General features: G+C 37.0%; 1 protein-coding gene across 32 annotated transcripts in view; it reads right to left on the reverse strand.

The window, feature by feature from the left end:
• The window catches only part of ANK3 (ankyrin 3), a 689,507-nt gene that overhangs the window by 19,839 nt on the left and 653,984 nt on the right, over positions 1-15,684 (reverse strand). For 23 of the 32 annotated variants that reach the window (XM_027595995.2, XM_027596000.2, XM_027596018.2 and 20 more), the window contains 7 exons: positions 15,384-15,458; positions 12,163-12,294; positions 11,135-11,278; positions 7,717-7,807; positions 4,708-5,083; positions 2,895-2,945; positions 754-840 (listed from right to left, as the gene is read on the reverse strand). In XM_027595995.2, the coding sequence (XP_027451796.2) occupies positions 754-840; positions 2,895-2,945; positions 4,708-5,083; positions 7,717-7,807; positions 11,135-11,278; positions 12,163-12,294; positions 15,384-15,458 (956 nt within the window). Of the gene's footprint in view, positions 1-753; positions 841-2,894; positions 2,946-4,707; positions 5,084-7,716; positions 7,808-8,086; positions 8,396-11,134; positions 11,279-12,162; positions 12,295-15,383; positions 15,459-15,684 lie in introns of all 32 variants that reach the window. The other 9 variants (XM_027596023.2, XM_027596022.2, XM_027596021.2 and 6 more) reach the window with 3 other exon arrangements.

Here is a 15,684-nt window from a genome sequence, read left to right on the forward strand (position 1 = left end):
GCAGACTGTGGGAAGCGTTCTGCCCGACCCGACCAGGCATATAAAGTCAGTGCTTCCAAAGGCCTTTGTGGCGGAAATGAAGGTTTATTCATTGCGTTCAACTGTGCTGCAACAGGGGGAGGATAAGATTTTTACGTCCAGTAAAAAATGCCTCCTATGCTGACTTAAAAATACAGCCTGATTTTCCGTACGTTAGTCAAGTCGAAAGCCTTTTTCAGAAGGTTTTGCCTGATTTTGTTTATGGCACATACATCCATGCCAGGCTATAACTCCAAATCCTCAGCTACTGATTGGTAACAAAGAACTGGTTTTTCCTCAAGAGCTGTTCAGGCAGTAGGAATTTGAGACCCAGGAGGGAGCCTTTTCATTATTTCATTGTCCTTCTCCATCGGACCTCCTACCTCATGTGGCCTCTGACGTTTCCACTGACCGTTTCATTTGATACGAACTGTTCTCTCACCAAGACAAAACCTTTGTTCACATACAAGACTTTTTCAGGGAAGGCAGGATACAAATGCCAAGAATTCTCAGACAAAATTACAGCTGCCACAAGTCAGACACAGGCCTAGACTGAATACTCACTACCATACAAACACGACCCTTTCCTCTTGGTGGTGGTTCTTACAAGCTTTCGGATGTGCAAAGAAGCATCTATAGAGCGATTACTTATCAAGCCTGCTGAATTCTCAAGGCCACAAGGGAGGACTTTCTAATCCCACAGCAATGCCCCATCACGATCCGGCTACAGGATACCTTTATAATCAAACGCCGGCGAATAACGCGGGTAGTGACTCTCCGTTCTTCCTCTGAGCTTGAATCACTCTCACTGTCTTTCAAGTCCTGATAAATGCATTTTTTAGGATAATTTTACCATCACATTTAAAATAAAAGACATTCTGAGAAAGGAAATCAAAAAAGAATTACTTTCACTTGCTGGTTTTCCCTGCTAAGGAACATCACGATATGTATTTGTGAGAATCTTAAAAAAAATTTAAGTGGAAGAAAATTTTGAGCAGGATCCTAAATGAAATGACTCTGTATAGGTATGTATTACGTGTGTATGTGAATTAATACATATATTTAATTACATTGATCTTTGTGTGCATATATATGGTAAAGATCAATGTAATTAAATAAAAATAATTATAAGAGACATTTTGGTATCAGAAACTACACGCTACTCATTATTAGTTTGAAGAGCACTAATATTCATTTAAAACTCGTTTTAAATCTCTATACATTTGACCTGAATGGCCATGCTTCACTTGATCTACAGAAAGAGGCATAGCATCTGATTTTTATGAAATTTTGGTCAGATTTGACAACTTTATCAAAAGCTATTTTGAACTTCATAAAAAAGTAAAGAATTGACATCAGTAGAATTTGCCACATGTATTTATATTGGGAGATTTTTAGCAGCATAATTGGCTCCCAACACACAATCGGTGCTCAGTAAGAGTTTATGCAAATGAATGAAGGCATAATGTAAAACATGTAAAAACTTGGAGTCTTATTTTAAAGATCTCATATGAAACGAGGACAGAAAAAACATCTGACAGACAAGAAGACGGTATAGACAAGAATACAAGAAGTACACAAAATATTAATTTTTAGGCAATGAAGATGAGAAAAAGGGAAAAATATCTCTGGCTTCTACTGAAGTGTCATGGTGAAGACTATTTACTGACTGATTTTATCTCTAAATTTTAATGGTGGAATTCTGAAAATAGTTCTGGCATTTTATTTTCTAAGTGTGCTAGTTGCCCCAAATCTGAGAGTCCTGGAGATAGAAACTGCAGTTAATATCCATTGGAAAAATCAGCGGCAGTGTTGGTAAAAATAGGGGGAAAAAAGTAAAATTGTTACAGGAGGTACAAGTGTTAGCTAAAGTGATTGTCAAATGTTGTCAATGGGGCGCCTGGGTGGCTCAGTCATTAAGCATCTGCCTTGGTCTGAGATCAAGCCCCGTGTAGGGCTCCTTGCTCAGCGGGAAGCCTGCTTCTCCCTCCCCCACTCCCCCTGCTTGTGTTCTTGCTCTCGCTATCTCTATCAAATAAATGAATAAAATATTAAAAAAAATGTGGCAGAAAGTAATAAACCAGGGTTTCTTTAAAAAATGTTGTCAAATAGATAATAAAGTAGACCATTTTTCACCCAAGGTACACTTAACAAATACTTTAAAATATAATATCAACCCTAACGCTGTAAGAAATTTCACCTGAACAAAATACCCTACTGAATAATACGGTGTCAAAAGGAAAGAGTTTTCAAGTTTCTGATTCCTTGCAAAGATATTGGCTGCTAAATTCCCTCTTAACTTTTAAAATGTTTTAGAAAAGATTGTAAATTCAGAAAACTTACAATGATCCCAGTATTGTGAAAGGAGGCACTGAAACAGCTCAAAAAGGCAGAAAACGTAAGAGGAATTCACATTGTGAAAGAAAAGAATTGTCAATCAGCGTTCAGGGATCAACAGATTAGATGAGGCAAAAGCGAAAATTCAATCTGAATTATTCATACACAGAATTGTAAACTGGGGAAAGGTTTTCACTTGGGTAAATTGAAAAGCAGAACATATGTTAATGCCAACACTAACAAACCTAGACATCAATTGCATTACATTCCTATCCAGAAACATCTGAGACTAGTCCCTTTCAGAAAGAAAAATGGCCATTTGGCCAACGTTTTAGTTTCCACTTTCTGCCTCAAGTCTCTGCTAATCTGAAGGTGAAAGGGAGAGAGAAGATGGTAGTAGAATCTTGATCAGGATTCCTTTTAGAGAATTCTCTAGAATTGGCGAAGAGCGTAACTAGTAGACAGACAAACGGGAGTGTTTCAGTATGGCTTGCCATGGGTCACTGCATGGAAAGAGGTGGAAAAGAGCAGAAGTTTACCTTGTAACAGCAAGCCGTCATCCGTGTAAGAGCCGCACCCGGACTTTTGACCTGATTTTTTAGGGGACAAAAAGGGGACTGTTTTCTGAGACCATACATCAGATGACTACTCTACTGTGGTCTAGCCAAAAAGGACACATCCTGAACATTTTGGGATTTCTGGTGAGATCAGAAAGTCCCAGAAACTTAAACTCCATTAAGAACTTTTATGCTCATGAAAACTTTTTAGGCATTAGAGTAGGACCTGTAACCAATACCAAAAGCACGATCTCATAAGCAATTTGAAAACACTTTCTAAGAGTAATTATGTTCCAGTACTGATGAACTCAGCTGAGCTTCCATTCAGGGTTAAGACTTTCATTTCAGACCCTCTTTTGCCTTCTCTCCGGTTCCCCAGTGGCCAATGTGTCCACACGTGCACACACCCAAGTGCTTATTTATATTTAGATCATCATTTGATTTCAGAGCTTCTCTACGGCTTTTTAATAGTAAACTTTCATAGTTAAGACATCACAGTGTTACTGCTTCCTTCTGTATTTTGTGGACTCATTTTAAAAAGGGAACATCCAAGGTCACACTGCTTAAATATGCTAAGAATTAACTGAACGAAATCAATATTCAAAACCCATTTGTCAGGAAGTGAAAGGAAGGCCTGAGAATTTTACTTCCTCTCACTTTCCCTCCTAACACGCGGGAAAGTGGTCAAAAGATAGCCTGCAGAAGGGAAAAGGGAAGGATATGATTAACTGATCAGCTGATCATTAGCTCCTGAGTGACTGGGAGTTTACTAATAAAGTTTTTGTAAACCACGACTTAAGCATGGACTTGCTATTTTATGAAAGACTTATTTTGTTTTGTTTTAATCCCAAAATAAAAAAATCCCTACTGCAGTAGGTCTTAAGCACCATTGGATGTTTTAGGGAAAACTGCAAGTGCTATGATTCCAAGATGTCCACGTCTCAGCTTACACCTACTGCATGGTTCAGGAAAAGACACGACTGAGAAAGCAAAAAGCAGTAAAAAAAAAAAAATGTAGGAAATGGAACTAATTTTTATTTTCTTATATCCATCTATGAATTATAAATTTCAGTTCAAAATTTTTTAATATCTAAAAGTGGTAAACCTCAAAGAATGAAAAAAATCCATTAGATGTAAATATGTTTTAAGTACAAAGTGCAAGCAAATAATTTATGACAGTAAGGCTTTAAAATTATTGAAAACAAATACTAAGATAATTATCAACTTAGATAAACAAAGGATTAAAATGATACCTCTAACTTCAAATTTCTAAATGTCAACCAACAGTGGTATATACCCACCTCACTTTGGGCTTGGGCCCTGGGTTTCTTTAATTTTTAAAACATGCTTTCAGACAACAGACCTTATACGGTAGAACTCGTAGATGGGTCACATGCTATAAACTCTTTAAATTATGCAGAAGAACCAGGAAAAGTCAGAATAATTATCCTCCTTCCATAAGAAAGAAGACTGGGCTGGGAGTTAGGAAACCCAAATTCAAATCCTAGACAAAATTACCACTGGACCTTAAGCATAACATCTCCGTAGTTCTTTTTTTCTCCTGAAAAATGGCTGAAGAGATGCTTCTCCCTTTTTTCTACTCAGTGAATGAAAAGTATAATCAAATAGTATGTGTTTTACCTAGAACTTTCTTCAGCCCCGCCGTTAGTGTTAGCACTGATACTTTGGAAATAGTAAAGAATCTTGGGCCCAGGGTTACAAGACTAATCAAAGGACGTGAAGCATCAGTACGCTTGGCTTAACCGACAGTGTATCGGATACCTGGACTGCATACCTTTTGCTCAGACCCACTGGACCCCTCTTCTTCGTGCAGGTTAAGCCTTGGCTTGCCATCTGCAGGAGTCCTACTCATCTTTTTCATGCTGACAGGCACACAGGGTTTAGGCTCTTCAATTACAAACTTGCTGGTTTCTTCTAGAGCTTTCTGATAGGCTGCTAGTGATGATGCTGGTTCCTCCACACGACCCGATCCATGTATTTTTGGTTTCAGAGTTTCCTTAGCACTCTGTTTCCCTACATCATTTTGGGATTCTGGAAAGTAGGATTTTGTCTTTGCCTCTGGAGTGACTTCTGCATGGCTCCCGTTTGCTTCAAATTTCCCAGGTTCTCCTTTGAGATATGAGGTAATAGAATCTCGACACTGATCAGGGCTGCAAAAGAGAAAATGTGGAAATTTATGATGGTAATACATGGCTGAAAATGGGCTTTAGAAGCTCTAAATTTTAACCACCATGTTTTAAATCACTTTTATAGGCATAAAATAGAAAGGCATGAAAAATCTGATGTGTGAGGGGCGATCACGGGTTTGGGTTTGGGGGTGAGGACTCAGGTTTCCCCCACACCCCAATTCCCAAACTGCCTAGCTATGCTGCCCTTGTTTCTGTTTTGTTTTGTTTAACTGCACTGCTACAGCTACTTGGATTTGAGATTTTTAAGAGTCATCCCGAGAGGTTCACGGACAGACCCAGAGTTCCAGACCCACCGATCTACAAGAGAAGGAGGATACTGCAAAAGGCTTTCGCATTGCCAATGGAAAAAACTGCTGGCCGAGAATCAGATGCATTCCTGTTGGGAGAGCTCTGGCAACCCCAAGCATCCCACATTCCAGTCTTTGGATGGGTTTCTAGTTGTGAATCTGCCATCCTGATTTTGCAACCCTCACCCCCTTACTCAGGTCTCCTCCTTCCCCTCCCCTGACCTCTGCTGACTCATGCTGGTGAGCGGGTGTTGGTGCTCACCTGTCGCTTCTCTGTTCTGTGAGGACTATTTTCCTTTCAACTGTTAACAATCTTTTTCTTCCAATACTTTCTTTTTCTTTTTTTTTTTAAGATTTTATTTATTTATTTGACAGAGAGAGACAGCGAGAGCAGGAACACAAGCAGGGGGAGCGGGAGAGGGAGAAGCAGGCCTCCCGCCGAGCAGGGAGCCCGATGCGGGACTCGATCCCAGGACCCCGGGACCACGACCCAAGCTGAAGGCAGACGCCCAACGACTGAGCCACCCATGCGCCCATTCCAATACTTTCTTTTAAATTGATTTCTAGGTTTTACTAGTATCAAGATAGACTTTTATTTTCTAGCTTGTGCACTGTTTTTAGTGTCTTTATTACCTGTAGAATTCTGAAGGTGGTAACTAGCACAATATTTTATATGATGATACATATATATCATGCAAATGTCTGTAAGTATGTGTGTATTCTTATAAATCAAATTCTGATTATATATAAACAGCCCCCAATCAACGGCACACCCTATTCCATATGTGTAAGGATTTTGGTCCCAGCACAGTGTGAAGATGCTATCATCTAAATGTATCTATTTCCTGCTATGCAACTATACATTACGTGACTATATTAGAACACAGACATCAAAATTAGTACTATTTGTTGTCTTTGCAACAGTCTGGTAGGCTGAACACAGAATTCTTTGGACTTAGCATTCTTCTAAAGGAATCTTCTAGACTCCTTTTTTGCAAAATGTTATAAACTCCCTCTTTGGGAATCTTTATCGAGCAAGAAGCTTATCAGCAATATGAAAATATTAAATATGGTTATGAAAGAAATTTAAGTTGGATGCAAAAAACCCTGAGGTTATCACTAATTGCCACTGAAGTAAAATATATTTTAGTCTGATGTATGCATAAATAAAAATAATGCCAACTAGTACTGAGAGACTATTTGTACCAGTCATCCGGTAGCCATTCTATAGGCTTTCTTTTTCAATCTGTAAACCTGCTTGAGGAAAGCAGCAGTATTCCAGTTTTTAAAGCTGATTAGACTGACATTCTTAGAGCTTAGAAACGCATCCAGAGTCACAAAGTGCAAACCTAATGCTGGTGGGATTTGAACCAATATCTGAAGGACACTAGATTCTCACCTTCCTAGAGTAAGTCCACTATAAAAAAGAACTAGATTCATGATTAGGGAATTAGTTTGGTCGTAATCAAATTTCCACCACGGCAATATTATTTGGAGTGAAGAATTACATATGCAATGTTGCAAATTACATAAAATGTTCATGTAGGAAAAAAAGAAGGATATACAATGTTAGGTGTTTCCTTGGCACGGTAGGAGGACTGATGACTTTTCTTTTTGCTTCTCTGCATTTTCTACATTAAGACATTTAGAAAAATGTATGTAAAAGAAATTTTAAAAATCTCAAATTTTAGCGGCGGTTATTGCTAGATGATGGGGTTTTGACTTTTTACATCTGTGTTTTAAAGTTTGCATAATAAGCATATTACGTTTGAAGTCAGGAAACAACAGAAATGTTCATATTTCTAAAAGACATGGGGTTTTATTTATTATATTATTTTGAAAGTGCATTACTTATTGGCTTTGTGAAAAGAATAATGCAAGTAATAAACTCGAAAAGAGCAGTCTTCTAAAGTAAACATATATACATCTTTGGCATGCATGTAAAACTGTTTGCATTTTACTTCAGGCTTTCAGTAGTTGTTTTCTTGTTTTGTTTTGTTTTATTTATTTATTTTTTTTAGTAGGCTCCACACCCAGCGTGGAGCCCAGCAGGGGGCTGGAACTCATGACTGTGATTTCTTGAACTTACAACCGTGATTTCAAGAACTGAGCTGCGATCAAGAGTCGGATGTCATGTAACTTTCCCTCTCCAGATTAGCAGAATGAACCAACCTTTAAGGCAGGTATTATCCCCAAACTGGAATGGTGATTTAGAAAAAGAGTAATTGCTAAAAAGCAGGTATTTAAAACAAACAACTAACATGTAACCTGTGATTCACTTTTCTTTTTTCTGAAATGGAGCCATACCTGTCATCCAGCCGTTCTAGTAACCCACCAGTTATTCTTCGAGCTTGAGCAGGGCACTCTAGGTTTCCACTTGATGTCTCGTTCTGCCAACCTGAAATTGAAGACATTTCCAGTTCTGCTTGCTGAACACGCTTAAGAATAGCCTGTACTTTTTCTTCTGTCATCTCCTCAGACTCTACTCCTTCTTCAAGTTGAATGTCCTCAAATAGAGATTTGAGTTTTTCTTCCGTCATCTCCTCATCAGGACCAGATTTTCCTTTCTCTTGCTGCTCAGAGCTTACTCCTATTTTACTAGGCTGTTTGAATGGCTCTGCTGGTTTAACAACTTTTGGGACCCCAGCCATACTTCCGAGGTATTGAGGATACTCACTCAGACATACATTCTCCAACTGGCTCTCATCTACATCCACTGCATCAGGCATTTCTGTTAAAGGCATTGAGTCTTCGAGTTTGCTGTCTTCTAAGGAAGTGTCTTCTGCAGTTACAACTGGAGGTCCATCTGCTGAATTCTCTATGTTCCCCTGGGAAGGCACTAGCCCATCACTCAGTCTACTGGGGGTTCTAAGGGGAGACTCTATGCTAGAGATATCACTAAAATAATCATCTTGCTGGAAAGGGGTGGGTGGTGTGTAGTGCAACCCTGTGGGAGTTTCCAGTTCCACTTGAAGGGAAGGATAACCTATGGAAGACAGTACATTTGGACTGACTGGAACGATTTAGAGTACAGCAAACAAAACACATGGAATGAATTAAATTATATCAGGTATGAAAATGTATGATGAGTTACAGATTAATGCTCATAAATTTATTGGTTTAGTTCAATTAAATGTAATACAATGAAATAAAAGACTAGTGCGCACTATAATAAAACAGAATACTAATTAAGATATAAATGATTTCTATCGACTTGAATAATTTCAACACAGTAACTTAAATATACAGACTAATTCAATACAAAATTAGCTATTGTTATATAAAATACACTTATTCCATGGCCAGATTTATTATCTTTCTACTTTTAGCATGCAAAATCTATATTGTGGTGGACTGCATACAGCAAGCCACAAGAAACCAAATTTCATAGTCACTTATAACTTATTTTAAGAGCTTTACATATGAGCAATGCTATCCAACTCTAATTCTCACTTTTATTCACTTGAAATTTACCATGAAGAAAAATACATTTAATCTTTGGAAGGAAATTATTATTAGATTTTAGAGCAGTAGCACTGGGAAAAAAAATCTAAAAAGATGTTAGGAAAAGGATTTGAAAAGCAGATAAAGTAGAAAAGGCTCCAAGGAAAGTTTTCAGGTATCATAATGTGACAGAGATGAAAGGGTTGTGGTGTATATGGAGGTCTTAGTGAACTTGGTGATAGGGGTCCACTCAGAACCACAAATCAAATAAAGAGAAAAAAGAAATGATACACAACAGAGACAGGAAGAAAGCCATTTGCAAAGAGCTCTCTGAATATTCAAGACAATACTGTGAAACATGGAGGTTTATTTACCAGCCTACTGAGAGGGGAAGTAGGAAACAATTCCCTTGTTTTAACCTTCACTGTGTGGACAAAGGGAATATTTTTCTCCTTCAGCAGAGAAAGAAGTCAACAATGGTCTGGTCATGGTGAGGAAAGGAGGTTTCATAAAAGTTCAACAAAGAGGAGAGACAGGAAAAAAAGGCAGCCAAGCACATTTTCTGAATCAATGGTTTACAAAACGAGAGCCTAATTTTCCCATCAGTCCTTGACAAATACCAACTTAAGCTTTTGTTGTAAATTCAAACTGCTATAGGTAAGTATAGTCACCTATAAACCAGAATCTTGTTGAAAAGCTGGCTGAGATTAGCTGAGGTTTATAATCTGCATAAGTGAAATTTACTTCATACATACATTCCTAAATTTCCCTATGATTTTTTAAAATAAGAAATATAAAATATTAAGATGTAGCCACGAAAAACTTGTGAATTTATTTAATGGTATTCTGATTTTAAAATGTTAAAAATAAATAAAGCTTTCACTTCTATTGACCATTTCCATTATTTTCTGGTTATCTTGCTTGTTAGTTCTTTCTTTTCCTTTTCTCTCTCTCTCTCTTTTTTTTTTTTTTTTTTTTGCTTGTTAGGTATTTTCTTAAAAATTTTTTCCCAAAAAAGAATATTAAAAGATTCTATAAACTATAACTTGGCAATAATTCAGAATCTGATATAACAATGGTCTACCTTTAGTGCAAAAAGAGACTGGCTACCATTACATGGTCTTACATATAAGATGAGGCCTTGAAGAGAGTTTTTTCCAAGGTTCTGTGGCATTTATAAGCTTAAAAAGAAACCACTTTTGACATTATTGTCCATCGTGTTAATGTTATGTGGATAATAAGGTATGCTTTAAATTTTCTGTTGACTTTAACTTCAGCAAGCAGAAACTTTTTAAGAATTTGACAACTTTGCTACATAACATATCTAGAACTAGAAGTTGTTGATTTTTGTTAGTCTAACTTTGCCAGTTTAAAAAATGGGGGAAAAACACCGTATTTTTCAAAACTGGGGATAGTAGAAAAAATATCCCTAAGCTCTTCTTTCTACCTCCACACCATCATCATTTTTTACTCAAAGTTCATTATAGGAATAAATTTCCATTTGTAAAGCAAGACAAGCACCTTGAAAAACATAGTAAGATATTTGTTATACTTTTTGATACTTTGATTAAAAATATGCCCCAATTTACACACTGAAGGAAAGATGATGATATTCTTATATAAATTAAGCTAAATGTAAAAAAGGAATTACTATGTTATTAGTGACATCTGTGCTCACTGAATTAGAAATGACACTGACTTTTATATATGATAGATCAGGCAGGGTTTTTCCACACAATAAATGGAAGCATATAAAGTTAAAATATGCTAAATAAGTAAAACATGTTTTTGAGTGATGCATTAGACTTTTTCAGTTCACGCTTAAATACTTGGCCCCCCCAAACAGGAATTCAAACAGGAATATGCTTAAACCTGACCCAGTACCTTGGTTGTTGGATAAAAGACAGCTTACAATTTGGTCTTATCAACATGTGAATAAAAGAGTTCACTAGTTTTTTAGGTTAATGTGAAAATGACAAAAGCAATGCATTCTCTAGGTATTAAATTTTCTTCCACTTGGTCACGTAAAATATTTGAAATACCAACTCTTTCAGTTAACTTATGCTTTTATACCTCATTATTTGTATTTACTCTAACAGAAATTTATCCCGTTTGTTCTATCAGAGTGTTTATTTGCAGACTCTAGCAGAGAAAATGCTGTGAAAATGAGAAATTAAGTCAAGCAAATCACAATTTAGTTGGTTTTAAGTGACTGCCTTGTCCTACACACTTTCAAATTTTATCAAATGATTAAATAAATATGAACACTAAATTCAATTACCATCAACAGGGTCATGGAAAACATTGTTCTCATCTGCAAAACTTCTGGTGCCTGAAATATTTCCATAATCAAATATTGGTCCTTCTAGGAGAGTCACTATATCTATTCGATTAATTTTTGTCAAGACCGAAGTTAAGGCATCAGCTGAAAAAGGAGAAAAAAGGGTTGAAAACCCGATTAAATTATTTTCTTCCAGTCATCCCAATATCCACACAAAAGCATGGCGTTCTCGACCCTCCAAGTGGTTTAGCTCCTTCTGCCTGCAGCTCTGCCATATTACCATGCAGAGGGCTCAGAAAGCTCGGTGTTACAGGGACGTCATGTCAGGGTCTTAAGAATCACTTTGTGAAGCTATGTGTGGTGACAGCAACATTCATTCCACGGTACGATGCTGAGCAGATGGGCCTCAAAATAGCTAGACTCCTTTTAGTTACGAGGGGATCTATTAAAATTTTAAACATGTTCCTCTCCTTTTAGACTGTCAAAATAGATCACCCTCATATTTGATGCTTAGCATTTTAATGACTTACTAAGGTCAGGCTGACACAGGCAAAACCACAGTAACTTATTTCACATTGCCGTAGTATAGCACCACTCTCCCCCCACCCCCCACCAAACCAAGCCCAACCTAAAAATACTGGAGAATTCTCTGCAGCACAGATGAAGCTGAATAAAATGATTTGATCCTATCCTTCTTTCTTTTTCTCCCTGTGCATCTAGCTCTGGCCACAGCAGTAGCCTCACAGTGTTTCTGACTACTACCCCATAATTTAACAGCTAGAATTCGATTTTCATTTTTGATGGTCATGGAGAGAACGAAAGACAAAATGCAACAAATTCACCACTACCTGCTTTCTTAAGAAGCTTCCTAAAGACAGGTGTTTAGAATATTAGCGCTAAATTAAGCAAGTATAACTTCAAAAGACTTGCTATTACTTTATGATTACTCTGGTCTATTAGCAGTAGGCTTATCTAAAATACTGAATATATGCAGTTTTGAAAGTTAAAGTAATATAATGTCAGCATACTTGTAGCATTTTTTCCGTCTCTGGTAACCCATTTTTTTAATAACATGAAGCTTTGAGAAATTAAAGAATTTGGATTTTCCACACGTATTTGATTGATTTCATCCACTGAAAAATTCAGTTCCCTTGCCAGTTCTGTAGAAAAGAAAAAGAGTTACTAAGATTTCACATTCTACTTTTATCACATACGTTTCATAAACGTAATGCTCAACTGCCCTACACACACGCACACAAAGGAATTGTATAGTAAAACCCAGGCCAACCTTGAGCATTAATCTTTACAGGCTTGCTTTTACAGGGAAGTCGTGATCCACACAGGCTGGACTTAACTTTCCTGAGATAACTGCTTAGTTACAATTAGATTCCCTCTTGAGAGATTCTTTTATAAAGATTCCTGATCTATACAAAGAGGTTGCTGCTGGATTCTTTTAATTTATTAAATTAAATTGAATTGAATGCAGCCAAATTATTCTTTGCACTTTGCTCAAGCCTCATATAAGATGGGCAGGGATACACACCCATAAACAGGGCACAAGAGATGCTGGTAATGAGCCTTCAGCAATTCCACTTGGGAGGTTAAATGATGACCACAGTCCAGATTGCTGTCTGCGCTATGCTGCCACTTGTCTAGCAAATAAAAGGGAAATAGCTTTGTGTCCATCTAAATGTCTATACCCGTATGCTCGTCCTTGTCAGAGAGTGTCTTTGGGAAGATACGTGTGAGCCTTAGTGGCTCCCTCTGGGAACAGGAGTCAAAGATGAGAAGGAGCCTGACTTTCCACTGTATGTTTCCTGTACAGTTAAAAAAAAAAAATCCTCAGGTATGTATTACTTCAAGTGATTCTAGAAATAAATGGGAAAAAAAAAAAATCCTCCCATGGAAAAGAAATTGGTCAAGATTCTACCCTGCTTAAATATTTCTAGCATTTGGCGACATGCATGCAGAAGCTCAAAAAACTCCAGATCCTTTGATCAAGCGATTTCACTTCTAGGAACTATCGTGATGATACATTGGGTTGGGCACAATGATTTACACACATGAATGTTTATCTCAGGCTTGTACTATTAAAAAAATGGAAAACAATCCAAGTGTTGACAAAAGAAGAGTTGAGTTAATGCAGCGACTTGTGAACTGTTGTGATCATGGCCTACGATTAGATATACATTGTATAGCGCGTTGTTTACATAAATGAAACCAGATCTTCAAGAAGCAAAACTTAGCCTTAATATAGGTAACACACAGACATTTCCCCCCCATTCTATTCTATGAAAAACAAAACCAAAGTATGTATCGATTTCATGACTCAGGAGTGCATTGTGACCCAAAGTTAGAAAAACACCATTATAAAATATGTACACTAGATGTTATTTATCCATGAAAACCAAGATCATAGAATATGCAATTTTGTGGAAACTGGGTAATCACAAATAAAAAAGCAAAAAATTTACATGGTGTATATAACATTTTAAAGCTTTTTATACAAAAATCAAAGTACATTAAGATGTTAACAGTGGTTCTGAGGGACAGGATTAAATTTTGCTCTTCTAACTGATAATTTTAATGACAATCTTCACTAAGCAGATAGTAATTCAAATTACAAAAGTTAAATTTCTTTTAAGATCTTCATCCCTTTGTGCTTTAAGAGACAATACTCCTTACCATCCAACACGCCCTTATGACCCAACTGTATCCTTTGTCTAGTGATCCAGTGAAGAGCAAAGACACACTGTCACTGAGAATTTTACAGTTTAATAGCTTTCTGTCCCATCTTCTCCAAAAATTTACTCTGACAGACCTAAGGACTGGATTTGTCTAAGGTAAATAATCTAATAGTATGGGCATATAATACTGCAAAACCAACATTTGCTCCAGTGTATTTTCAGATCACAATGTCTGATGTTAAAATATAATTAGTATTAATTTTATGTTAGCAAATATTTATATATAACGAATTGCTATTAACTCTCAACAAGCTGCTTAGGATTACTCAGACCACCTGTCTTCTCAGAGTGCCCCTAGGCTCCTGGTCGTTAGCAGTGTGCCTGAGAGCAGAGGCTGGGTGGAAGGAGACAGGAAGGTTTAATAAGCTGGTGGCGAGGGCAGGACTTAGGCCATTTAAAGGAAGAAAATGTAGCTGACCTTGTTTGCCATTATCTCGTTTCATATTCTCCCTTTTAATAGCAGAGATAATTCTTTCCCTAAGCATAGACTATCATGGAGGGTATACAAGATGACTTAGATATGACAATGGTTGACATTTGTATTTTAAGCTACTGTGTTGTTTTGGCTGAGTATTAAAAACATACACTCAACGTCTAGAACTTAAACTTTCTCTGATTCATGAGAGGTGGGATTTTGGAGGCCCAGTTAACATCAAATCTACAAAGCAGAATTGTCCAAATGACACAGAATCTTATCTTCATCTGTAATGAAGTGAAATCAAGCTAAATATTCCTTTTCTACACACGGATCATAAACAGTTTCATTCATCTCACCAAACTCAATGACTTTTGTAAACCGAATGAGTTTCTATACGTGTATCCTACTTAAAAAATTGTAATTGGAATGTTCAACTTCCTCATTCCCTTGTTTTCTTGTTTATGTAGTTATTGAAAATTATCCTTGTTTTCCTTTAGCAAAGATATAAGATTTCCTTTTAAATAAATCGTTGGGCATAAGAGTGAGTCCACTTAAAGAAAGGTCTCAGGGAAATAAACATACAGATAATCTGTGTATATCATAAAAACCGTGAAGATGACTCACGAGCGATTAACATTTGGGAAACGCAGGCATGGGTTAATTGAACAGTTGCCCAAGAGAGCTGCTCTACGGGGAATACACCATTTTAAAGTTCTGGATTACTTAAAAGTCACAGGCCTTAAATGTGTTTTCCTTGACCCCAGAAAATAAGTTTACTACGAGGTAAAATGTTATCTTCTATTACCAGAAATGGCAGTGTGAAGAAAGTGCCTACATTTAAGGTAAAGTAAGATTTAAATTTCTATTCTTTAGTGTATATGCATTGAAAAAAGCTTTGAAAAACACAGGATGTAAGGTATTATCGATAATTATCTCTGGGTAGGTAGACTTGTGGATGGTAAAAATGTTTTTTGTTTTGTTTTCTACTTGTTGTTTGCTTCTGGTTTTTATAATGAACCCCTTGTGAGTAAGACAAAGAAATAAAGAAACTGTATTCGTTTCACTCAGGAGTGTGGGCACTTACCTGTCCAACTAAGTCCCAGGTGATCAGCTACTATTGCCATCCTGATATCTGTCCGTTCACATGGACTCTGTGGACCTACGATTTACAATTTCTTAATTAAAATAATCATCAAGAAAGACACGATACTGGAAAATTGTTTTTTAGCAGTACTCAGATTTTACAGAGAGACTAATGCTAACACTGTACACTTAAATGTGTCCTAGTCACCTACATGAACACTTGTCTTTTCACATGGCTCACTTGATTGTCACCTGCCCCGGCCAGATGTGAGACTACATGGATGCTCAATGTGATGGGATCA

Source organism: Zalophus californianus, chromosome 15 (genome assembly GCF_009762305.2).
Source record: "Zalophus californianus isolate mZalCal1 chromosome 15, mZalCal1.pri.v2, whole genome shotgun sequence".
NCBI lineage: Eukaryota > Metazoa > Chordata > Mammalia > Carnivora > Otariidae > Zalophus > Zalophus californianus.